At 40.9% G+C, this 27,329-nt stretch overlaps 1 protein-coding gene across 1 annotated transcript in view; it reads left to right on the top strand.

Moving 5' to 3' along the window:
* Positions 1-3,927: 3,927 nt before the first annotated feature.
* COLQ (collagen like tail subunit of asymmetric acetylcholinesterase) overlaps positions 3,928-27,329 on the top strand; it is a 42,857-nt gene continuing 19,455 nt past the window's right edge. The window contains exons 1-7 of the mRNA XM_074838348.1: positions 3,928-4,093; positions 17,310-17,422; positions 19,224-19,328; positions 21,992-22,036; positions 22,744-22,770; positions 24,434-24,505; positions 26,902-26,964. Of these exons, the coding sequence (XP_074694449.1) occupies positions 3,988-4,093; positions 17,310-17,422; positions 19,224-19,328; positions 21,992-22,036; positions 22,744-22,770; positions 24,434-24,505; positions 26,902-26,964 (531 nt within the window). The 5' untranslated portion in view covers positions 3,928-3,987. The remainder of the gene's footprint in view (positions 4,094-17,309; positions 17,423-19,223; positions 19,329-21,991; positions 22,037-22,743; positions 22,771-24,433; positions 24,506-26,901; positions 26,965-27,329) is intronic.

Here is a 27,329-nt window from a genome sequence, read left to right as displayed (position 1 = left end):
CTCAGCAGAAGAGCTTTCAGACTTTTGAACTAGAAAGTCTTGATTATCTTTGTCCTTCTGACTAGAGCTGTGTTCATATAGAACCTTGAGATTGATGATATTTTAACTACATTAATTTTCCCTTGTCTTGTCAATGAAGGACCTGCCAACCAAAAGTGGATAGGACTATATAGGTTCATAAATTCTGTTTACATGTAGGATCATCAGCAGATTCATCCACCCACTTCTAAGATTTCAGGTCTGAGTTGAAAAGCTCAAGCAAGTGCTACTTGAGCAAGTAAACTATGCAGGGGTTTTTTTGTTGTGTGTTGGTTGGCTTTTGACATTTTTAGTTGCTATGACATTTACTCAAAATAGGATTTTTAAAACTGCAATTGATTTCCTGTGATAAAACTGTGGGGATCTTTATCTTTGAACAATAAACTGCAGGTGACATTTGGGGTTCTGGGGTTCTCATTGTAGAACAGTTTTTTAAGTCAAATCCTCAAAACCCCTTGTTCTCACTTAGGCCATTGGGGTATCTTATAAGACTCAGAAACTGCAGTGTGAAAACTTTGCTGTGTTTCTTTCTTAAGCTAATGTTATCTGAAATAGAAATACTGTTGAAGCCATTGTATTTCCATTCAATGAATGCTACTCCTGGTATCAGCAATTCTAGGTGAGACGAGCAATTATGCAGTATATATTCATTCAGTTTCTAGCAACTGCATAATCTGATATAATTTTTTTTTCCATTTATTTCCCCCAAAATTTAAAATATTTTTATTCCCACATATTTATGGGATCTTCTCCAGTGGTTGCACCATGAAGTTGTGTTAGTGTGGGTTTTCACTACACCAGCAACAGCAGCTGCAGTGAATACAGAAGAAAGAAAATAAAATCCTTTGTTATTGATTGCTATTTGGATGATAGAGACAAGGACCTATGTCTAATCTCAGATCATTGGCCTTAACTACCTGGTGCAGAGCTCTTTGAAGGGTGCAGAAGCTTTCCATTAGCGTCATGAGCCCATGGGAATAGCTGGAGGAATGCACTGCTTCACTGAGCAAGTTCAGAGGTGATAGCTCAGAGGCCTGGAAAGCACACGTCCATCAAGTTTCTCGCACCATATAGGACTCACTCTGCTACGTGACACTTCCCCTCCTCAGGATTGTCTCTATCACGTGCACCAGTACCATGGAGGTCAGAAATGAGCTGTGTAACCAGGTTTACATACTTGTCATCTAGTCTGGAGTGCTAGTTAGCATGGAGTGTCAGTCTTGTGCACTGTCACCTAAGTCAAAAGCAAAAAGCCCGCAGCTATTGTCCATTTTATTTCTAAGGGACTTAATTTTTCTCCCACTGAAACCATTAGCAATCTTGCCAACAGTTTTAGCTGGTAGGGCCAATACCTCAAAATTAGAGGAAACAAACCTCTATGGTCTGGCTTGCTGCCTTGTAATGAGAGCTCTCCTTTGTGTTGACCTAATGGTGGTCCCACTAAAAACTAGCAAGTTGGTGAACTACCACTACATCATGATGAAGAGGTCTATTCAAATATGAGTCCAAACATCTTTCAAGTCTTTTGTGAAAGCTGGCATGTTTTCCACAACAGAGTGTTTGCCTACAGAGCTTTCCTCTGTGTTGGCCAAGAGGCAGTTCAGGTCAAACAGGCTTAGACTTCAGAGTGATGGAGATGCTATGTCAAAAGAAAGGAGAATGTTGACAAAACATCCATTTTTAATCAGGGTTCTCCACTGAAATAAGTGGATAAAAAATCTCTACCTAAGAATGACTGCAAAGCTAACTATATGTGTCTTTTTTTAACTCTGAAACAGCCCTGGCTTTCTGTATCACTTCTGGCCACCTCCAATATAGCACTCACTCTTGCGAGGAAAAGGTATATTCCTTGTTCCTATCTTCTTTAGAGTAGATCAGAGGGTGGATGTGGTTTACGATAGAATTCCTTGCAATATTCTTCAAGCAAGATGTTGCATTTTTACCCAGACATGTTTCTGTTCTAGGCTGAAGAACCAAGAACTGAAATTGGTAAGGGCAGTGATGGAGGAGGGGAAAGATATGGGTCTTAGTTCTTTGTCGTGTTATTGGATTAATTAATTTCCTTATCAAATAGAACATATTTTGTACTACAAATTTTTACCAAATTTTCTATTGCTAAAAGACTGCAGGAAGATTTCAGGAGGATTTGAAATTACTCAGTTGTTGTTTTGACTAACTATTGAGTTCGTCAAATATTTTCAGAGGTGAATATTTTGATAAAATCTTGAGATTTTTGCATTTGAGTAATTTTTTTCCAGCATCCATGCAGGCTTCTAGCATGGAGATATTCCACTGCTTACCTTTGCGATCAGGCAACTGGACATTTATCTTACATAGGGCTTGTCATGATAAACTTCACAGGAGCTATGCTTTTCCCTCTGAGATGCAGCATGCTAAGAGAACTAACAACACTTATTTAATCCATGGTCATCTTGGTCAAAGAAGAAAGAGACCAAGCTACTGTCTTCACTAAAAGTAGCCAAATACTAAAAACTAACAGACAGTGGAATAAAGTAGATGAACTTAAAAAATAAATTCAGTTATCCAAAGAGTTGCAGTACTGGAAAGATATTTTAGAAAGCACTAGGGTTAGATTAAGCATGTCCTTTAAGGATAGAAATATATAAGGCAGATATGATTGTTCCTATCAAACCATTACATTTAGAAAGATTTTGTTAATATCTTTGCAATGTCTTGAAATCAACAGCCAACATTGTTTAACTAGAATTGTGGAAATACATCGCTTTGCCCCTTAGTGGTGTACTCAGTAGGAGTTGACACCCAGGGAGATTTGTCATCATCTCTGTCAATGAGTACTTTTCTCAGATTAAAAAAAAAAATCAATTCTGTAATTAATCCAAAGGATTTTCATGTTTGTTTTGGGAGGAACAATAGACAGTGGGCGAAGAAAATGATCTCCATCTGGAAGAGAGGGAGTAATGATGGTTTTCACAGCAAAGGAGTACCTCTGCTTTTCATGGAAACCACTGTCAGATTCCAAGCAGAAAGGAGGATCCCTCTGCTAGTTATTCAGAGGACAGAAATTTATTTGCAAAGCCCTGCAAGTTGCAATAAGGCACAGAAACACTAAGCTTTTGTACAGGTAACAAGGGCACACACTGCTTTTCAGAGAGTCAGAGGTCTGTTTTCTTCCCATAGTGCTGTGTAGTGTGTTGACCATCGCCACCCCCAGAGCTGATAGCGTTTCACTCACCCCATCATGGCACACATATTGTTTCTTCCACCTGTTGCACCCTGTCAGTAAACCCTTTACAGTCCTACGATGTCTGGCACTATTAGTGATACTGTCATTTTCACTTAAATCCCAAATAATCTGTTGTGCGGTTTGTGAAGCCTTTGTGGCATCCCTCAGCCTGAGATGCACTCTGTAAATGAATGCAATGCCTGTACGCATCTAACTACCAGTGGTAAGCAGATGTTAGGTCACTGCTCATCTCTCATTAAGGCAATTAGTGACCTGTAGAAGATGATCGATCAGGGATTTTATCCATCTCAACGTTGGTGTCTGGTTGCCTGCACCGAAGGATGCTGTTTATAGTCCAGTTCATAATTTCTCCCTTTCCTGCTCCTCATTATTATTATCCAAAGTGCCTTTTTGCTTCTGTTAGCAAAACCAGAATCCCCCATCTCCCAGTTTTAGCAGCTAATGTCCACAATAGGGGCAACTGATCCAGCACAGGAGTTAAATATAACTGTGTCTAGTGTAAGGAGAAGATTTAATGGGAAATGGTTGGCATTCTTTCTTCCTAAAGGCACGGGGAAAGGGGGGGGGAGAGAGAGAGACGTACACACACAGACACACACGCATCCCACAGCCAGGGAAGAGGCAGAGAGCAGGCAAGGCAGAGAGGGAGCGAGGGTAGAGAGAGAGAGATCCCCAAAGCAGCCCTGCGCCTCTGAGCTGGAATCTGCCAGGGTGCAGCCAACATGTTGGTCCTCAGCTCACTTGTCTGGGGATCTTACCTGCAGCTTTTCTTCTGCTTTGCTTTATCTCAGACTGCGTACGTTGACAATATCTTCTCAGTTTCAGCAGGTAAATTGCTTTAAGTCTTGTTACTTTTCCTTGCTTCAAGCTCTCTGCGCTCTGATTCTTGCACTCTCTGGTGACTGGGAACACAGGAGGAAAAAAATAAATACTTCAAACTGCAAATCTCGATGGAGGGATTTTGCATTGCAGACCTGTTCTGCCACATTCTGGGACATTTTGTTTCTTGGTTGTTTTTGCTTTTTGCTTTATAATTTCTGGTTTTAAACCCCTCCTTTCCCTGTGAGAAATAATAGACAAGATCCTCAGCTGCTCTAAAATGCTTTTTTACCATTGGCTTCTATGGTGCTGTGCTAATTCATGGATCTGGCCCGATTAGTATATTACTTGCATGTCTGCATGTTTCTTTCTATTTTGGATGAGCTTAGGTAGATTACAGCAAGGGAAAGAAAATGAATCTCAATGTATATCTGCTGCTATAAATAAAGCCCTGACCTCAATGAGCGCTGCCAGAGTCCGACTGGATGTTAGCAGAATAAACATCATCTGGCTCTGGCTATGACACTAACAAATACTTGGATGACTTACATAGCGAACAAGAGCCCACTGCATGGAAAATCCCTGCTAGGCAAAGGCAAAACAAATTAGTTGTCAGCTGAACCAGGGCACTGGAAATCCCACTTAATAGATTTTACAGTTTCATCAGTAAGACTTTCCGTTAGCCACGTTCTGTGCAAAGGAAGGGGCAAATTGGCAACAACTCTGATTCCATTTCTCCTTTGAGGAACTTTCACCAACTTATGGCAAGTTGCTATCTCCCACCTTCTGTCTGTTATTCTGTATCTGTCAATAGCGATGCTTCTAACTAACATCCCGGATTCCTTCAGTGTCAAATTTGAGATGGTTCAACTGAAATTTGTAGGTCAAGGTCAGCTATACCTACAGATCCTCCCCATATCTTTCAGATGAAGACAGTGACCAAAAGGCTGCACATTTTAAGACTGTACATACAGTCAACCTTAGACATGAATCTAGAGACACACAGCCTTTCTCTCTCTCTCTCTAATGTCTCTGGTGTGACCACAGAGTCAAATGGTTTACATTCAAAGCATTTAAGAGAGATGGACAATCTGGAGGGTAGCTTGTATGAGATGATAGATTTCTGCACTAAATAACAGTAACGGTATGTATGATTTCTTCTAAGGGCTTTTTAAAAATCTTTTAAAATGTGCAGAGCTAGTACGCTGTATTTCACTCCCAATGGTTTGAACAGTCCATTCATTTAAAGATATTTAAAAACAAAAAAGATTCTGAGGGCCACAAGAGTAATGCAGATATCCTTTGGGGAAAAGCCCTATAGGATTTAATAACACAGCCATTAGAGTTCTGTAGTCATTTCAGATAGCTTTTAAGATAACATCTGGAGTAGCCTAATGTTTGAAGAAGTACATCATTTGGAAAACAATTTAATCCATTTTTTCAAACCTTTAGGAATGAATATTTTTTTCTACTAAGCTCTGTAGGATGCTAAAAAGCATTTACATTTGTTATCATTTCTGTTCAATTGGGTATGATTTTTTGATTATGTTGAGATTAGTTAATGCTGACCTACAGGTATCACCAGGATTTATTTTCTCTGATATATTCCAAATTGCTTTGCAATAACATATAAGTTATTAGACCTCAAAAATTGTTTTGAAGAGCTTTACATTTACTTGACTCTTGTAGATGCTACCCAGAGAAACGAGAATTTCACGTTTCCATCACCTGCATGGCCTGGCCTTTCTCCTATGCCACACACTTATGTGTCTAGAGAAGCCATTTAAACTGTCCTCTTATAAAATAACAGTTAAACAAGTAACTTTCCTCTTAGAAGAGGAATGACTTATCATTTCTGCTGAAAACATAGTAGAAGAGGCAAATATGAAGGAAAATGCCAGACTCTGATCTTCGCAGTAGGATATTTTCCATAGTGCAGTTCCAGGGGCTTGCCTGCAAGACAGCCCAGGGTTTCCCTGGCAGCGACTGCAGCCGACCACAGTCCCTTCCTCCTTCATCCCCACAGGCCAACAGCTTCTGGTTTCAGGCTCAGAGAAGGTATGAACCCAATGGGGAAATCTGGTTCCCAGTGTGGCAGTTTGGGCAAACTGCCACCCCACTCACTGCTCCATGGGAAAGCCCCTCACCATGCTCTTCTGGCCAAGCCACTGGAAATTGCCTTTATACCCAGCAAGCTCTTAGCAAGGCTTCTGTCACAAATGTATTCTAAATGTTTACTTGATAATATGGGGAAAAAAATAACATCTGGCAGATGATTCAGTCATAATCCCACAACCACAGGGCTGGATCTAGAGCCATACTTTGGGGAGCTGTTACATACCTGTGGGCCATTATTACTTGCTAATATCAGGGCTATTTGGTATGAAAAATGACATAATAAAAAATTCCCTTAGTGCTTTGATTGCATCTGCATTTTAAGAAACATCTCCTAAGAAAAAAGAAAAAAAATCTCTATTTGCTGGTAGAAGTTTCACAGTGGGTATAGAAGGTGAATTAATTCAATTAAAATTTTCAGTTATTTTAATGGTTTCTCAAATGTTCTGTGACTTTCAGCTGAGTCAATTATTTATATCTGGCACCAGGATGCATTTTCACATTTAAAGAACAGATTTCAGCACTGTACTTGTAAATTCTAAAACTAATCACATTTAACAGTGAGGATGTTCTTAAGCGACAAGTTGTCTTTCCTATAGTTGAGAAAATGCATCTGGGTATTTTCCAGGTATGGCTGAAAACTTCTGGGCTAAAAGTACTTTTATTTCTGTCCTCACACATCTTTGCATAGCAACAGGTCACAAATAAAAAGGTTTACAGGTCACAAAACAGTAATCAGAAAGCAGAGATAAACAATTGGTAGGGGGAAAAGTGTTTGTAGAATAATTGGGGAAAGAAGAATAATCTGGATCTTTGTCTGTTTTGCTGCCAACTCTGCCTTATAGTCCCATCTGCCTCAAGCAACAGTGCATCCTTGTTTCTGGAAGTATTTTGAATGTCATGTCAGCTCCAAAGTGTTGAGTCTCCTGGTCCCGAAGCATCATTTCTGGAGGAAATGCCTCAGAGATTAATATTACAACACGCTCAAAGGTGTGGCTGTGGTTCCACGTGGCAGTGAAGACCCCCAGGGTGGGTAGCTCAACCCTCCTCAAGACAGCAGGTTTCTTTTCAGGGTAACCTGTCATATCCCAGTCTTATGCCACTGTTTATGGTGTCCTTTATAACCATTTTTCAGACCTCTGCTCCACTGAGTTTCCTGCACTGTGCGCTTGAGGAGGTTGCACTCACATGATGAAAACTAGCTGTGAATTTTATATTAATTTCTAGTAGGGTTACATGAACCAGTCTGTGCCTTGTAAGAGCCAGCCTGAGGAAACCACCTTCCAAATTCAGGTAGTAGAAAGACTCTCTTCCTCCCCCATCTCATTCCTTCCTCTCCCCTGTTCTACTCATCCAGACCAAAGGCTTCTGAGGTTTTGCAGAGAGATGGCAAAGTATTTAAATTATCAGCAACAGCTAGAGAAGAACAGTATCTTGATGCTTCTTCTGACCCAAACTGCCTTTTGTGCATGTCAGAAATGTATCCCTTGATTGAATTTTCTCCTACAATCAATATTGATACACAGCCCTATGAAAAGAATATAGTTCATTAATTTAAAGGAATGAAATGGGACAGTAATATCTAGGCGCTATTGGCAGTATTCCTCTTTGCCTTTTTCCTATTATTTTCCCAAAGAAAAGGAACACCATGTCTCACTGGGCAGGTGGCACAGCCTCTTTGAATCGGGAAGGTACAATATTAACCTCGTGGGGATAGCTGCAGAAAACAGTCTAGCTTTCCTGTGGACAGACACTGTTGGAGCAGTAAGAGATGTGATGAGCAAGGTGGGTTGGGGACAGGAGCTGTGCAGGGTGACAGCCTTGGCTGGGCAGCGCAGGGAGGGGACATTGGTACCCCCTGTGTTGCTGCGCTGGGGGGACAGGATGTGTATTTATGAGAGAAACAGCACAAGAGAGAAAACACAAAAACTAGTGGTGATTCCTGACATTGAGGAAGTCAGGATTCTGGCTGCCTTTCTGTAAAAGGAGTATCTAACCCCATCACTGGCTTTTTTTTTTTTTTCCCTCTAATGAAACAACATGCAGGAACCCTAAATATTGTCAAATGGACAGCAGAGATGTCAGTTGGATGGTTTTTGTTTCTAAGAAGAGTAGCTGTAAATATTTATTTATGTAAAATCGTGAGGGGAAAAAAATATCAGAGTGCTTGCAGGAGTAAGAAAGACACAGAAGAAATTTAAAATAAGACCAACAGTAAAAGCTGGAAGACTCAAAGGCAGCAGCCAGAGCCTGCTGGGAAAACAGCCCAAAGGGTGACTAGCAAACAGAGGTGTATCTCTGAGGGGCAAAAATATTAGTCCAGGGAAGGAAGCCTAGAAAGTCAGCATGGGCCCAGGAGGTGCCCAGCATCCTCATGCCATTGATCAAGGGTTTTCTCATGGAACATACATGAGCAGGAAAGCTTTGGTCAGATTAAAATTCCTGATGGAAATGAGCCACTGGCAAAGGCTACAGCTTCCTTAGGGGAAGAAAAGCAAAGTATCATTGGCCACAAGAGAAGGCAGTCACCTGACTGTGGATCTGGTTAGGAAAGGTGTTTGGACTGGACTCAGCTTGACATTTAAAAGATTTCTATCTTGTTTGTGACTCACAGAAGCCTGAAAGGGAGGCAACAGATTCTTTCAACAGAATATCTCTTCAGGTTGAGAGAAAAAAATAACCTGGGGATTGGCCATTTGCACCTGATAGCACAATTGAGTGGTTAGAAAGATAAGCCAAAAGAAGGCTTGTGTAGTGGTTACCCTTCTAAGCTGATAAAAGTGGTAGTTCCTGAACAGCCTCTGGGGAAAGACTTGGACCAATAGCAAAATAACAATCTAGTCTCTGTGGTTACTATAGCTTTAAGTAGATGGGTCTCTAAAATAAGCACAATTAAATTAAAGAAGCACCTGATTTTACTTTATCTGTAGTTTCTCCCCTGGAAAATACAACCTGTGAGAATCCCAAATTGGATTTCTTGCACAGGTCAATGCGGATAATACTCAGGGATGAAATTGCCTTAGGATTCACAGACCCTTCTCTGGTGGCATATGGTGGAACACCTGTGCTGAGTCGGGTGAGAGCAGAGCAGCCACACTGGGGCACAGCCTGTCCATGACTTTGTGCCTGCACCCAGCTTCGTGTGGGGAAGGGCAAAGGGAAGGCCGATGCAAGCCACAATAGCAAAGGACCCCCGGGAGGTCTGGGAGATTAGCAATAGATCAGTGAGTAGAAGCCCACTTGATCCTGTGGGTGAGGGACAAGGAAAGGACATCAGAGGCAGTTCGGGAGTTTGTGGGATTTGCCTTGCGAAAATAAATATAAAGTAAAATAAATAAAAGTAAAAAAAAATCAGAAGAGGACACAGCCAATAGTGAGGAAGATGGAAGCTGGTTGCAACAAGGCTTTTTGAGTACAGCTCTGCATCTTGCATGCAGGAGGGGAAAGGGACTTCTGACCTGCTTGTGGCATTACTGGATGATAAGGTGCTCAGCTTGTCAAAAAGATTCAGTGACTATAATGCAAATGAAGGGAAAGGGTTCAGTGAAATGCTGCTTAAGGTATCATGTATGTTCACTCACTCAAGAAATGGTCAAAGGACCACGTGGCCCCCCCTGTGTTCTCCTGTTCCCCCTCGTTTATATAAAGGTCGACTTGGTTGCCTTCATGTATTGAGCTGGCATCTTGAAATACAGAAGCCATGTTTAATACCTGGACTCCTGAAGTGCAGAAATCTGGGACTACACCAGTGGCCAGTTCAGATTTTTCTTCTGGGGCAATATTTGTGTTGCAAGTAAGGCAGCTGTCCAACTTGAGACTGGAAGCTCCTCTGGAGACACAATCCAAGCAAAGCCAGTATTTTTCAGGGAGTTGTTTTGTGGCAAACAAGTTGTCCAGGTGCCAGGGGCAGAGGTCAGTACAGAAGCTGAGGCAGTGCTTGCTTAGCTTTCCAGGGAGAGAAGCAGTAACTGATCTGAAGGGTTTTCTATAACCTGTGAATGTTTCTGACAGGCAGCAACCAGTCCAAAAGGGAACCTCAGCTGAAAGCGATGCTGCAGCTAGCATGGAGATCCCAACTGGTTCAAGTAAGCTTGTCCATGCTGTATCATTACTGTGAATGAGCATAGCATTATCTGTAGTCCATAGGCATTGGATGTGTAGGTGAATACTAGATTTTTCTTGTGACCAGACTGGAAGGTGGAGGCTTAAGTTCCAGCACAGCAAAGAAAAGTGTTTCAAAAATCAGGTGTTTTCAGTGAAAGGATGGGAGCTCCACTAACAAGCAATCCAAAGTGCTGGAAAATCAGCTATGTACTTGTAGACAGATAATGCTTGTAGGCCTCTGCTCCTAGTACAGACTGTTCATTTGTGGGTTTGTCAATATTACCAAACCCCTGCACAGGAAGGGAACAGTCTGTGACTTCACATTTTACCCTCATGGGTTTTTACAGTCTGTTTCACCTTGGATACAGAGGCTTCCCATGGGCAGGCTGTATTGGCACAGGAGCACCAGCAGCATGATTGCCGCAAAAGAGACTGCTAATCTTAGTTAAAACTATGTAAAAAATATCATTTGTGTTTATGCGGGAGGAAGTTTGTTGTCAGGATAGGCCATGAACCCCTGCAGTCTTTAACTCTTGCTGCTAGGATAGGGTGTGATTGCAAAATCAGGGAGGACCTTTAGCTGTAATGCAACATAGGACTCACTCAGGAGGCATCTGGGAGACCTATTTCATGCTACATCTTAGTAGGTAGAACTGGGAACGCATCTTAAAGTCTAGGGGAAATTGTTTGAGGAAGATTAGAAATAGTCAAGAAAGAAAAACCCCACAGGAATTAACAGACCCCAACCTAATGACTGCTTTAACGAAAAGGAAACTGGGGGGATGCTTTCTGTAGTCACACGACTGTAATGGTAAAAGGGCATTTGGGATGAGAAGATGGATATAGGAAGAATGCAGAAGAGGACTGAGGCAGTGGGGGAAAGAGGAAAGAAGACATTAGCTGCTTTTCTCAGGAACTAGTAAGTGTATATGCATAAACGCATGTGCCCAGGGAATGCACACAAGTAAAGGGAGATGCTTTGTCTAAAGAAGGCAGTGCTACAATTTCTTCTACCCAGGGAAAAGTGCTGATGGATTTTTTCTTTTAACTTCTTGAAACTACAAAGTTAATGACTTTTTACAGTACCAGGTCAATACAGAGTTATGTTTTGTGAAAGGCAGGAAGTCAGCTGGGCTGTGAATCTGTTGCAACGAGGGAGCCATGAGGAATTAATTTAGTCCATGGCAGCAAAGTTTTGAAGAGGAATTTGAAGGCATTTCTCTGAAGTCTGTCTGAGAGTACAGCTCATAGGGATTGTTGGGGACTGTCTGAACATATGGTGAAGCACCATCAAAGTCAAGTACACTTTTGATCCATGCCAGCATTGACAGATTATGATCTTGCAGTTGTGGAAAAGTGGTACTGGTGTTTCTCTGCTTTGTTGATACTGATCTCACAGATGAAGTGGGAGAGGACTGTGTGGTAGTGAATGTCTTTTGGAGCTGACACAGAAGCCATCTTGCATTAATCTTCAGGGTTTCAGGTTCTTCTATGGGTTGGAGTAGATTCTTAGGCTTTAATACTCAGAGCATTTCTAGTATTGTTTTGGTGTGACAAGCGTTGAGTTTTATAATCCGGTTCATAAAATGACTGAGACAAGATATTGTGATTTACCAGACTGGAACTCTTTTTCTGGTAGTCTAATTGATCTGTGGCTTTGGGGGAGTTGCTTAACTTCTCTGTGCCTCAGTTTCTCGTGCACTGAAGGGGAGCACATAGAGTTGTCAACATTGTTTCGCAGTGTCTGGACCTCTAAAAATGGAAGGCAATAGAAAGGAAATTGCACAAAATAGCTCTGTTGTGGTTACTGGGATTTATAAGCCATGCATTTATTTTATAAACCCATAATATAACCCACCAAAGTGTTCCCACCAGTTTTTATTGAGATTTTTCATGTTCTTGTGAAACTGGAGTGCAGAGCCAACCCAAGCAAATGCTCCTCTCTCCTTCTGTACTGATCTCAGAATTTTCCTCTGCAATCAATCTGAGAGTATATTAATCTTTGGCACATGCATTGCCCTCATACATGCACATACACACAGATTAAATATCTGAAATATTTGCATATAGTGAGTAAAAGGCCTTTTCCTTGCTTAGAAATCTCCAGGCCCCTTTGCTTTCCTGCGTCTTGCCATTTCTGCAGTGTTTCCTAAGGCTGACCTGCAAAGATGCAGCCGTCTACTGCTCGCCAGCTGGGCTGTGAAGGGCTCACCTGGGGGCCTGTGAGCACGCGGGAGGTACCAGGAGATGCTGCGGGACATGAGCTGAATATTAGGTGGGAACGAGGACAGAGCGTCCTTGCTCCTCTGGCCGGGTGTATACTGAGATCCGGCGTCCAGGCAGTGTGCCAGGGATTGTGCTATTGTCAAGCTTTTTGAATGTCGACTGATTTTAAAAACTTCTATTTATTTATTTATTTATTTATTTATTTATTTATTTATTATGACAGCTTCTGAGTGTGCGCCAGCTGGTAGAGTACACATTAGTGCTGCCAGGGCCTGTAGCCACTCTGGGGATTAAAATCAGAGTATTTTCCAATTTTTATGACTTTTTCTTGACTGAAAAGAAACTTGTAAGGTTTCATCTGGATTTATTAATTTTCTGTCAGAGGATGGGGAATTAATTTCTGACCAGCTTTGCTCTGTTCCTTAAGGACTCTGAAGCCTCATTTCAAGCAAGAGGAAACCAGAAATGAGGTAGAGCTGCAGCCCCACGTCTCATCCTGTAACTCCCACAGGAGCTTCACAGGTCACCACCTCTTCCTTGCAGACACCATTACCTAAGCTGTAGGGCTTAATATATTTCTTTGGCATATTTATATTAGCTGGTTTATAGGAAAAGATATATTTAGGCCATCAACTGTAAGGTCTAAGTTCAAAAGGGTACTGAGAGATGCAGACCATTCACCAACCTGACTGTCCAACCCAGCTCTGGACACGAGCTGCATTCCCGGCTCTGCTTATATGTCCTTAAGGCACATTTTGGGCCACAAAAGCTTTGAACACATTTTAAAGAAGTATGTATCATTAATGCTGACACATGACTTTGGAGTTTTAAAGGAGAGCTTAATACCTGCATCTGCTCTGTAAATACAGGATTTTGACCTGTATGGCTCTCAAAAGGCACCTTTGACAAGCTCTTAAACTTTCCTAACTTAAAAGGAAAAAGTGCCTTAGTCACCTTGCAGTAGATGTACAGAATGGTAGCGAGTGGCTGTGGCCCATGGCATGCTGCTCTCCTTGCAAGGAGGGTAAGAGGAGCCTGAATGAATGACAACAAAGCAGATGGAAGTCTCAGTTTCAGCTGGACAAGTACGCATTCATTAACTGACTAGTCTGCCCAGCTTGTTTATTATTAATTTTGAGCTCCATCCAAGTAGGAGAAGCACCTGTGGTGGGGTGTCAGCCATCAGAGGTCTCCGTCTAGCAGAGTCCTGCCCGTCACAAGCTGGGCAGGCCACCAGCACTGCTGTTGGGGCCTTTGGATAGCATCTCGTCTTCCCGTCAGGGCTTGCTAGATGAATGTGGTCACAAATAGGAAGGGAAACACATGTGAAGTATCTTTTTCCTTTCTTGCCCTTTCCTCCTGACAGATGGCCTACAGCTTTGTGGGTTTAGGATAAAAGTCACTTTCATGGTTTACTTACAATTTTTTCCATTAAATCCTGTAAATCTAACTTGAACCCAGGGTGGCACTTGTCTGGTATCTCCAGTGCAGCTGTTGAGGTTCACAGGGTTGAAGGTCAGCTCTAGGATCAGGTCTGGGAGGGTTCAGAGACCTCCTATGAGCCCAGCTCCAGGGGACTCAGCCCGGGTGAAGGCTTCTCTCTGGCTCTGCATTGGACCATCTCAGACAAGAGTTCCCAAATTCCAACTATGATCAGAAGCAAGCGGTCTGCAGGAACAAAATTAAACATTGCAACAGCTTATCTAAAATATGTTATTTTCTGAAGCAATCATTGCCAGTATACCCATAGATTTATATAGTCCCTTTCTTGAACTAGATTAACATATAGTCTGGACCGTAAAAATAATTTGAGTTTGAAAATGGTAAAGACTTTCTATTTTAAAGCTGACTATTATAATTTTTCTGTTCTCTGAAAATAACTGACACTTAGACAAGTCCTAGAAGGAGTTTTTCATTTTGTCCTCCTTCTCTTATTGAATACGTTCTTTGGTACTGATGCTGTTGAAAGAGTAGTTTTCATATGAGATATGTAAACGCACGCTCTGTGTAAGCAGGGTCTTTCTATTTCACAGAAAACTATGACAGTCCTATTCTTGTGCTGAGATTTTTTCCACTGATGGGGACTGGAATATTCTGAAGCTGTGTTTAGCAAACAAAGCTAACCTGGAGCCTAAAAGTACATATTGTATTTGCAGAGAGCCTGTAAACCTGTCAAGGTAACCCCTTTTGTGATAAGAACAAGCCAATACTGTAATGGTTGTACATCTTGGACCTATTGCAGTTACAAAATCCATACCAATGAAATGCAGTGCTTATTGGAAGATCGAATTATAGCAGTCATACCTGTAGTCACTCTGTGACTCATTCATTTTTTTGCTCCCTCTGCTGTTGTATCACCTGTCATACCTGCGTGTGGGAGGTCCTTGGATCCAGGACCAGCTTTTTCTTAAATATTTGCTTTGCAAATACACCTTCCAGAACATAGCCATGGTTAATGATGGACCTCCTGAAATACTAAGTACCTGCATCATTATATAATTGATATCTATCCTATATAGTAGTCATAGTAATTAAATATATTTTTTTTTTGTTTCCACATTGAGACCAGGACATGCTATCACCATTTATACCAGCAAACCTAAACTGGATTTCAACCTAACTGTTGTACAGTAGTATTCAAATAAGAGTATAAAGACTGAAGTCAATGGCTATTTTGCTACCAACTTGGTTAGCTGTAGTGTTTTTCACAATAAAACCTGTTCCACAGAATTTCAGACCTTGCTTCTAAAAAGGAAAATCCAAATATATTATAACCCAGGACTTGACTTTACTCATGAGGACATAAGTATCCTATTAAAGCTATAGATGAACATCTATATTTAATCTTATCTTTGCAAAATATTTAAAGAACAAGACTTTAATCTTACCTTTCTTTTTTTTTTTTTTTTTAAAGTAGCAGTGTAACTGCAGTAATGCAAACCTTTTTCTACAGTGCCTGGTAGTGATCTCTTAGCAACTAAGCCACACTGGGCCAACTTTGATAGTCTTATTCTTGTTGAAAGATAATAATCCTATTGAAATTTAGCTAGATCATGGAATAAGGTAATACTAATAAATAGTGATGATATTGGAATGTTGCCTGCAATAAAATAAGACACATTTTATACCTTGTTAAATTACAAGCTGTCCATTGCTTTAATAATATGCAATTTAGTCCCAATAGGTTCAAATACAGTCCTGAAATTAAGACAACTGCAGAAGTATGTGTGGTAAAAATTGAAGACCTTAGTTACAGCTGTGTAAGAGTGACTGAATTCAGAATAAGCCAATGCAGGACTTAACTCTACATATCTTTGTATTTTGTTGCTTAGAACTGGAGACAGGTGAACTCAAACTTTTGCTACTTTTTAAAGGGCATTGGCATTTTCAGTATGTGTTTCAATCTTTAAATGAAATAATATATATGTATTTTTTATTATAAATCTTTTGCCTTTCTCTTAAATACAAGTTTTTGGTTGTGTTTCAAACTTGTGAGGAAAAGTTGAGAAAGAGTCTTCGTTATGGATCCTTTCAGACTTGAATTGACTCATCTCTCAAAGGTATCATTGCAAATAATGTTTTGATAGAGAAAAAAATCTGGATAACATAAACTACCCCTGAATGCTGCTGAATCACATTCCTCTGGGCAGCTTTTGTTTTGTGCATCAGGACTGCGAAAATGGTGTACTCATTAACGTGGGATGGTGGAACTGATATAATACATTTTCTGAGGCATTTAAAAAACTCTGTATCTCTGTCCCTTAGAAGATTTGCCTGACCTTCAGATGTGACTAATATCCAGCCTGCGATTGATTTGCACACAAATCTAGCAATTTTGTCAGGTTTGTCTTCCTAGAAACCTAATTTAAAGATTTTCTATTAATACCAGATACTTCACCATAGGCTTTTCTTCCTACTGTATTTGGCTCCCTGCCACCATTCTGTTCACAGACCATTCCATCTGCTGCTAGCCAGAGGAAGAAACCAACAGACATAAATAAATGTTTGCTGTCCTTGGCAAAACCTTTGCAAAAGGCCCCCACCCTGGGTAGAGATGCATTTCCCAAGGAGTAAATAGGTTCAGAAAAAAAACCCATCATCTTCACATCCTTTCTCTGTGAATCTGGTCACAGCTTCTTATATTGTTGATGGAAGTTTACCTCTTAGAAAAGGTTAAACACATTGCCAAACACAACTGAGATGCTGCCTTACCAGTCAGTCAGTGACGAAGCTATCAGCTAAATCTGGGTTGCAGAGTATTTATTCTTAGGGATGATGCATGAATCAGAAACCTGGTTTCAGTCCCAGGGGAAATATAAGCAAATGTGCTGTGGAACAGCTTCCCACTCTGTTATCACAGAAGTGCCTGAAGTGATTCGGTCCACGGGGAAGGTTGGTGGGCAACATCATGGAGTGATTTTTGGTGGCACGTGGGCTGTAACAGGAACTGGAAGATGCCATTTCTAACACCCATTTGGAACAGAGGATAGAGAAAACAAGAAATAATTCGATCTATTTTCTAATGCTGCCTATCTCTAATTTTCCAAAATCAGCCTGTGTCATAGCCACATTAAGAGCTTAAATGTCTGCATAGCCTTCAGCACAAGAAGGACTCTATAGACTTAAGGGACCACCCAGTTTCTTAAATCCCTGCTTTGATTACAGTGTTACAATAAGTGCCCACAGGATGTAGGAAAATCCTGTGGATTTGAAACTCCTCTTATTCTGTAAGAAATGTTTGTGGTGTTCAAGACAACAGATGAGTGTTTGTATTGAACAGATCTCCCTTGTTTGGAACAGAAGAAACAGTTCAACCGCAGAGCATGCTGCCTCCTTGGCCCTCCTCCACCACCCCTGTTTCCACCACCGTACTTCAGGCATGGCTGGAGCACTGTAAGTGTGGCCCGGGAGCCCTTCTCTTCTTTTTACATGACTTTTTGTGTATGACAAAGACTGAAGCATCCTCTCAAGCACTGCTTCATGGCATCACTCAGCAAACTCATTTGTCTGTGTTGATATGGGTCTGTTAGGAAAATCATTTAACATTTCAGGCTGGGGCTTGAAGTAAATCTCAAAGTAATGAAACGAGGCTGGGTTTGTTCAGGCAATTAATTTAATTAACTTAAGATTTTCTCCTTACTCTGTTTTGGGAAATTTCTTAGAGTAAGGCAATCCTGAACTAAAGGAAATGGCAATGCCGTAAAACAAGTAAGGACAGAAATGCAGATTTCCATCCTGCACAGTGATTTCAGGGTGTGCATTATGTATGTGTCCTGCTTTGCATCACATTTGCCTTACCCAGTAGGTGAAATGAAGGTCCCGAAATACTCCTATGGAATCTATTCCCACCATTTAATTTTGCAAAAATAGATGTGTTTGCTGGTATGGAGTTTTCACTCACCCACTTAGGCACATACCTGCTCTATATGATGTGTATCCATACACATGCGTTAACATATGCAACATACAGGATACAATAGGTATATGATATAGCAGTATGCCCAATTACTCTTATTGCCAGGGTCTGTTAATTCCCATATATTTACCAGCATTAAGAATTTTTCTACCTACTCAGTATTTTCTATTTCTTAATTCTACTGTTCATTACCATATACAAGTACTGCAATTATTGCTAGTGTTATATAAATAATTATTAGTAAGATGTCTGACAAGAACTAACCCAAGAAAAAATACAGTGTAAAATCCTCCGTTGTCTTCAGAGAGATCAGGATTGAGCTCAGGGTGCTATTCCCCCCAAACAAAAATCTAGTTGCCTCCCCCTTCTTCATCCTCTCCCTGTGCCTTGATTTCCACAGAAAGCAGACCCAGAGACAAGATCTCCTTAGGAATGTGGTGTACTCCTTCGGTGAGGATGAGGTTGGGACCGGGGTCCCTGAGATGCCCCCAAGCAGCCCAGAGAGTAATCTGAGCATGAAATCACCCTTCACACCATCTTCCCCATAAAAAGATGAAATGAAATAAGTAGTCACTAGGAGGCTGGGAGCCACATGAATTCACTATGAGCAGTTTGTGCTTTGGAGTCTCTAGTTGGAGCTTTCCTGGAAAATGGCTTTTCACTTGGAAGCTGAAAATCAGTTGCATTAACCCAGTGTTCCTCTCTCAGTGGTTGTTTGCATTTCCAGGGGAGATCACTTTTGTCACAGGACATAAATAAGCCAGTTTACTCATGAAATCCTGTTTTTTAAGTCAAGAGGTTAGACATTCATTGATGATTAAAGTCATCAGCTCTAGTCTGCAGTGAATGAATGCCTACGGGTTAGTATCTTCTGGAGCGAAGTTCACACTGCCTATACCCTCACTGAGCATAGCCTCTATTATTAGAGCAAAGACACTATTTTTGGAGAGGAGCTGCTTCTTGTAAAGTGGAATGGAGACAGCAGGGTCAGGTCTAAGAATAGGCCAGGGTCCCACGCTGGATCCGAGGGGCGTGCGGCAGTCCGGCTGCGATGTGCCTCTGGGAGAGGAGGAGGAGGAGGAAGCATGGGGCAGGATGCTATGCTGAAGTGCTAATATTCAAGCATCCGTGAAGATAACCTTGTGACAAACCCTAGGCTTCTCCCTATGGGAGCAAATAAATTCTTGAGGCTGTAGCATTTGGTGGCTGTTTTCTTACACATTTCTCCGACAGGCTACGTATGGCTATATGTTCACTCATATGTTTTATGTTATGTAGAAGCTGCTTGCCCTGGATATGAAAGAGTTGTGTCAGGAGCTCCAGATAATACAGGCTTCCTCTCTACCCGAATTGCATTGCCCTGCAGGGCCTCCTGGCCCCCAGGTGAGTGATGCATTTGTAATTAAACCACATCGTTCTCTCACTTGCTCCAAGGTCCTTACAAAGCTGTGAAACATCTGAAAATGCTTTTTACCACTTAATAAGCATACCAAGCTCTGGCTTAATTTCATTTTTATATGACTATGCACAAATCATGTAGGCTTTTTACCCTATATTCTCATCCCTGCCTTGCATACTCCAGTTGGTTTCAAGTGTACACTTCATTTTTGTGGAGTTTTACAACAGGTAGCACTCATCAAAAATCTTGGAGGTACCATCTCTTCCTTCAGAGACTCTTTGTTAGTTTTTTCTTTGCTTTAGACTCTGTTGCCCTTTATGTGAGGGAAAGAGCCCATGGAGTGGATGCACGAGAAGTGCGTTGAACTTGAATGTTAGTGGAGTACATCCCCTAGAAGGCAAACACCTACAGTAAGAAGCAGGACAAGGAGGGGCCTCAGGAGGGCAGTGGGGTGGGAGTGAGGAGATGTGGAATCTCCTAGCTTGACCTGCAAAGTCTCTGCCTCTGCTGAGTAGCCTTGGGCTAGTGTTTTTGACCTCCCATTTAATTTTCTACAATTTGTACTTTCAGAAATCTTCTGAGGGAGGTCAGAAATCTTCTGAGGAAACAGTCCACCTCTAGGGAGAAGATTTTTGTGAACATGTATGTTGTGTGGAGAAGATCACCCATCTGTCTTTCCATTCCAGTTCATTCCCTCCAAAGATAAACAAAGATTTTCATGGAGAGGTATTTTCAGTTTCTCCTGGGGCACAGACGGTCCTGATCTATGTGTTGTGCCTAGTACTTTGGGACAGTGATCTTCCTCAAGGCCTCTGGGTGTCAGTTTTATTACAATACAGCTAATAGCAGACATGGCACGGGACTTTGCTGCAGCAAAACTGTGACTGAGAAGTTAACAAGCACCCAAACATTATTTAAAAAGTATGGACAGTACATTACAGTAAAGGTTCGGTTATGTGGCAAAAAGCTTAAATTATTTAGAAGTCAATACTTCAGGAGGTATTTGTAAATAGTCTGGAAGTTGCGATGTGAAAGCCATAAAGTCTTGTTTTATGAACCTTGACTTTATTTTTCTGCCATTTTGTCTTTGCTGAGATGCAGAATGAGGCAGATTCATTTAGTATGTGAATGATGAGGTGTGGAGAGAAGTGATGGGAAGTGTTTGTCCTGTCCTGTACTGAGAAAAGTCTTCTCTGCATTATGAAACAGCCGTGTAGTGTGGTTGGCCATGATCCATAGTTGCAGTACATGTGAAAGAAGCAGTTGTTATTTCAGTCTTCGCTAGTCTGTCTTTTTTTTAAAAAAATCCTCTTAATACTCTCTCTGACTTAAATTGGAAGAACAGTAATATTAAATCCATTGTTCTACAAAGTCCATTGCTATAAATAATATTAACCTTGCAACCAAATGATCTACCATCCCTCCAAGAACATTTTTAAATAGAGTAGGCTGGCAGATTTTATCACAACGGCAGACAGTAGGGTAGGTATAACATGGCTTTGGAATTTTTAATTATAAATTATGGGACTGTGTCTTGCAATGGGACAATGTTAAAGCCAGCAGTCCTCTGCACAATACTTTTATGACAATGGACACCTGAAAAGAAATGCTAGCATTACAAAAAAATATCTAAAAAGTACTTCTGAATTCTTTTCTGCTGTAACTTGTATGTCTATCAAAAGAGTTGTAAAATCTCATACTGTTGACTCAGAGCTGGATTTTAACACTTTTATAAGAAAGAGATTTAGATCTGTAATTATATAACTCAGAGTATAATTCCTTCCATGGGTAACCTAAGGTAAAATGAAAGAAATAAGACAAAATTTGGCTCTGACTCTAATAGGGTGCATTCTGATTTACACTATTGAAAATCTAAAATGACTCTACTGACAAAAATAGTTGGAGTAATTTGCATTTGGGGGTGTACTTTGCTCTTGTTCATGTACAATTTGCATCATGTTTTGGACAGTATAAGACAGTCAGGATCCAAACCTGGAGTGAATGATTTGTACAGTGAATCTAATGCTCCTGTGATGCAGGCTCATGGAATTTTTTTCCTTAGTCATTCAAAAATAAAAGGTCATCTGTGAACTGAAGCATTCTAGAAACAAAACTGTTTTTCTGAATCTTTACCTGAGATGGGGTTCAAGGTCTCCCTGGATTAAGAAGTCTCCTGAAAGGAGAATCAGACTCATTTGAGAGAGAGAAATATCTTCAGGATTCAGAAGTGGTGGCAATACTCCATGTCCATACCACATTGCAGAGCCCATCCCACATGTTTTATGCCACTTTCCTCACCACCCCTTTGGCTGACCTCCTTTACTAGCTGATGCGGTGTCTCCATGTCCTCGTTGTCACTGATTCTTCAGGACTCCGGTAACTTCTCATCTTTCCTTTGCTCCAGGCCCTTTTTCTTGCTAGTTTTCTTCATCTGGAAGATGCTCCTGCACAACTCTCCAGCCTGCCATTCAGCAGTGGCACAGACCTGGCATTTAGAGGCTACATTCAAACACCACATCCAACACCTCAACCTTGTGGTATCACACTGTTCCCAGGAGACACCTACAGGGTCAAGGGTTGAGGGAAGACAATCACCAGTGTCTCCTTACTAATGCAGTCTAATAGTAGCATTCACTTTTCTCCCTAGGGTCCACAAGGAATTCCTGGTATAATGGGACCAAAAGGGGAGAAGGTAAGTGTCTGTGGTTATGGACCATGGCATGTTTTTGAGGGGCAAAGAAAGGAGGGGGGTGTTCACTTTTTTCCTTGTCTGTTTAGTGAATGGTGGGCCTTATGGATGTGGGTATTTTCTTTAACTTGAATGTAAATCTGTGAATTGGTTTGAAGCTATAATTTAAAGCTTCATCTTTCAGTGTTCATTTTCAGTCCTGAAATATTTTTTATGGCTTCTCATGATAGCTCCCTCTGTCTAGAGTATGTATTAAGAAAGCAGCTCAGGCTCACAAGTCAGTAATCTTACTGATCCAAAAGCCTTTGAACGCTCTGTCCCTCTGGGAGGACATGAGAAGCAGAGCTCTCCCATGCAGTGTTAATTGTATGGGTCAGCTCAGATATTAAAACTGGCGTAGATGTTAAGTTATGGCTTCAGATCTGCAAAGCATTTGCTCCATGATGATGCTTAAAGAGCCTTATACCTGAAGCTGGGCATGTAATTACATGCTTTGCTATACAAGGGGATGACTATAGATTTAGGGCTGAGAACACAGGAAAGACCAAGGAGCTCTGTTAAAGTAACTCTTCTCATTTTACCTCTGGAAGCAGTCTTGAACACAAAGATATTCCCAATATTTATTTCTTTTTATAATATAAATGTATTGACTAATGAGCCACTGTGCTCATGTGGTGCCTATGAGACTAACAAGTTCCTTTCTCTGACAGGGGGAGATTGGCAGACCAGGAAGAAAGGTATGAACCAAGATGCTGTCTCAGAAAGCTGTCTAATACTTGACACATAGCAGCTGTCAGAGAGGGGATGCAGACAACAGTTAAATAAAAATTAACTAACGTTGAAGTTTAATCTGTTTGTACTGCTTCCCCAAGTACCCAGGGTGGGTGGTAGGGAGCTCTGGGTGCGGGCCTGAACAGCTGGGCCCTCTGGCTTGCAAAGGTGTTCCAGCTGGTTTGAATTCAATAAATTCCCTCAGTAAGAGCATGCGACTCTGGCCGGACAATTAAAACAGAGTAGGAAGTTGCCTGAACTGTGCCTCTGTGGACAGGGGAAGCAGAGTATGGGAGTTATCATAAAAGGTGTATTTAAAAAAGCCCAAAACAAAATCAAACTTTTGACACCTCCAAAGTCTAAACAAGGCTCAGCCAAATACCCCCAAAGGAGGAATAACCATTAATGATTACACTTACAGAGTTTTGGCACAAACGCAATATGCTGACTACAATCCTATGCTTGGTGACATATGAGCCATGATATATTATCAAAAATATGTGCCCCTACGTGTGATGAAACAGAATACACTATGTCAGTTGCTAAGTACCTCCATTTAATGTAATTAACTTTAAAAGAAGATAGAGATGCGGGATGAAATCAGAGGTATGCAGGGGGTAGTCACTAACCGGGAAAAGAAGTACTCTTCTAATAATATACCAAGGATTTTAACACCCTTCTAATAATATACAAAGGATTTTAACACCAGCTACCAATCAGTAATTCAAATAAATACAAACCACATTTAATTTAAATTGCAAATGCCCTACAGTAAATAAAAATATTACTCACATAAATTCAAATGTTCAAAACAGTAATGTCTCAGAGTCACCTACCAACCTACGAAGAGGGTGCAAACCTTAAACACATTACATCTGTACTTATTCTTCCAACAAAAACTAGTAGGCCCCAGAAAAGAAGTTGCTCAGGTTGGAAATAAAATGTTATAACTTTTGCTAAAAGCTGTCTGGCTCATGGGAGGTCACTCTTAGCCCCAAATGTCATGATGACATTTCTGAGATCATATTGTCAAGTGGCATAAAGCAGTGGAATAGCACTAATCTGCAGGATTTTAGGAGATACTCAAAGAGTGATTTACAGGCAGTAATCAAAATAGATAAATAATTGTATATATGTAGTTATTGCTAGTCATACAGGAGCTAATAAAGAGCGATTACAGCTATTAATATGAGAATGTTTAAAATAAGAATAGTAAATAAAAATATCTTAGTAAAGATTTGGTTCTGTTTTTAACATAAATTGCGTTCATACTGATATAATTGCATGCAAGTCTTTTTGATTTACGTCATAGTAAATGGAAAGACAATTTAAGTTATTGATACTGGGGTTTTAGGATGATTATTTTGACTGCATGTAGATTTATTCTGTGCCTGACCTACTTATTTGAATCAGTATAACCTGCTATTTCTGCGAGCCCACTTCCTACAGCAGCATCAACACAAACTGTATTATGAGTATAGTATTTTTTGTATTAATTACAAGGTAACAAAGCATTTCCAGGTCTTTTCCTGAAAATACTTTACTCCTCCATATCTCCTGTGTGCAGTGGAGGCCTGTGCATAGGAATGATGTTACATGAATCATTGTAATCGATGTTTTCTGTTCAAGGGTAGACCAGGTCCCCCGGGCATCCCTGGGATGCCAGGACCAGTAGGATGGCCTGGACCTGTGGGACCGAAGGTAAGACTAAAATTCACATGGAATAACCTGTCCAACATCACAGTCTGAACAGAAGAGTTCTCTAGGGAAATGTCTAAACCGCTATCTGCTGGAGGCTGGGAAGCTGCAGCAGCGCAAGGACACTGTGCTTGTCCTGTTTCTTACAGTGCTCTGCAAAGACCTGCCCAGTCTAGGGTTGGGTTACTCCACCTTCAGCCTAGCCCCTGTAGCACTTCTTATGTGGATTAAAATATGTCAAAGGAAAATTGAAAATCAATCTAATAAAGACTCATAACCACCAGTGTCTCACAATCACACGAATCAGTGTTTCCAAACTGATCATCATCTTTATGACTGTTCTTTATGACGATCTCTTTGCCTGAATGTGTACTTCTTTGCAGCGTAAATGTGTGCCCATGTGGTCAGAGGGAAAATACCAGGCTGCTATCAGGAGAAAGAGATTACAAACCATGAGGATTGCTGCTCACATCTTTGAAGTTCATTCCCATACAAACAAACATTCATTCCTATGATTTTTAATAACTAACAGCAGAAGAAATGGCAAGGCACTCTTTGCTACTGCAGAGTGGTTGCTTCATCTGCATTTATTATAAAAAAGCTGCAGGACAGTCCTTTACTGAGTATTATCTTATGCAAAAGGTATACAGCTCTTCACAGGAGCCACAGCATATGGAGTTTCTACTGGGACTTTTGAGATAACTTGCTTTTCTTCAATCCAGTATGCATCAGGCAAAAGGACTGCACACAATGTTTAGTTCAAAGCTGCATTTTGCAATAAATCTTTGACTTTTCATTTGCTCCATGAAGGTTGGTGCCCATACCTCAGAGGACATGATGCAATAGCCCTTGCTACTGCAAGAATAATAGTAGATGACTTCTGAATTCAAGCGACATCTGGGAAGTAGCCTCACAAGATCTTCACAGCTATGGTAGATGAAGAACATCATAATATAGTATGTGTAATGTAGGCAAGCAACAAGAGAATATGTACTTGAAAGGAGACAATGTTCACTTTGAACTATGAGATAGGAAATGATGTGTCCCCCCCAAACACATTGTGTGCTATGATTTCCCACAGTGGGAGCAACAAAAGCAGAAGGAAGGTCCAACTACCTCCTTCCCTCACAGTCTTAGTACTGAGAGCAGAGCAGTCAGAAAACTCATTCACTTGGCCTTTTCCTTATATAAGTTCTAGTTTTATTTGTGAAGTCTTCTTAATTTTGATTTTATCTTCTCTTTGTCTATTGTTATGCTTTTTCATCACACCCCTACAAGCATCCCTCACATTCAGTAGTAATACTTTTTCCTATATTTTGACTGCAAGTCCTAATTGCTGTTTGATTCCAATTCTTCTGCTTTTATCATCTCCTCTGATACCTGTCTCTTCTGTTCTTTAGATGGGTTCACACTTTCATTCCTTCTGGTCTTTATAAATTTTGTTTTCCTGCCTGTCAATGAAGGCCCCAGTCAAATAGAGGCCTCTCTGCTCACTTCCATTGGTTGTGCCTCTCTTTTCCTTCACTTCTTCTCATCTCTGGTCTTCCCAAACTCCTGATACTCATCTTCACCATAGTCATTTGCTGCATCCTCTTATTGCTGTAAATCTCCAGTAAGCTGCTGTTTGGTTTGTTTTGGGGGTTTTTTCCCATCTCTGTACCTTCTATTTCTTCAGCTAGGTCTCCTTACTTGTCTTCTCTTTCTTTGACACAGCCTTGGTCCAATCCTTATTTCTCCTACTTTGTTTCTTCACGTCTTTTCTGAACTTCTGCTGGGGAAGCAGCCAGTGTGAAAATCCTCTCCATTTCTAGGACAGTGAAAGCCAAAGGAGAATGAGAGCCAACTGTATTATGCTGGTAGCACTGCTGTATGTCTGTGGGGACTACTCCGTATTTCACGCTAGATATAATTAGCTGACAGCAGCCAGAGAAGTTGTAAAGTCTTTTCATGATTTACTGGCTCCAAACCACTGTAAAGCACATGATGTCTCAGAACTGCAATAAAAGTAGTCACTATGCCTCCCCAAGCCCTAAAGGCTTGCAGCAAAATACCTTTCTTTTCTGCAACTCAGTGGAAGTGATGCTGAGTAGAGACAATGCACCTTCATGCAGAAAAAGGATGCACTGTTGCTGTTAGTTTGCTTGTGTGTCCTTTAATAACATCTGGCAGAACTGAAGCACAAGTTACGCGCCCAAGAAAATGCAAATAGAAGAATAAGATAACATTTGAGGACTCAGACAGAATGCAATTGCAATATAGACCTCTGACTACAATGCTACACCAAGGTCAGGCTTGTCTCAACTAGGTGACGTAAAACCCGAACCACTAAACTGTCAGACATTCAAATATGACCTCCTCAGAGAGCCACAATCAATAACTCTCTTTATTGACCCCTTTAGGGTGAAAAGGGAGAGTTGGGTGTGATGGGATTGCCAGGTACAAGAGGACCAATGGGCTCCAAGGTTTGTTAACCAAATGCTGCATTTTCAGACATTGGTTTCTAACGCTCTGCTGACAGCTGCTTCCCTCATGAATTTGCTGGAAAGCATTTATCGAGATATATCTTTTCTAATACAGCTAAAAAAATATGTTCTACTTCAAACAAGATAATGTTGTCTGGTTGGGCTTGGCTGTGTTTTTGGCTTTTCATAAAATTGCTTTGGTATAAATTATTGTAATGCAAAAGTTCATTTTAAAAGCAAAACTCATGTATAATTGTATCCCGCTAGAAAACTGGAGTTCTTTAGTATATCTGCAGCATTAATTCATGTCTGCAATGTTTTCCACCCACCTCATAAGACTGTGGAGATCATTTTGGTCCTCTACT

The sequence above is a fragment of the Strix aluco genome, chromosome 1 (genome assembly GCF_031877795.1).
Source record: "Strix aluco isolate bStrAlu1 chromosome 1, bStrAlu1.hap1, whole genome shotgun sequence".
NCBI lineage: Eukaryota > Metazoa > Chordata > Aves > Strigiformes > Strigidae > Strix > Strix aluco.
Note: the sequence above shows the minus strand (reverse complement) of the source record. Positions and strands in the feature narration are given on the sequence as shown.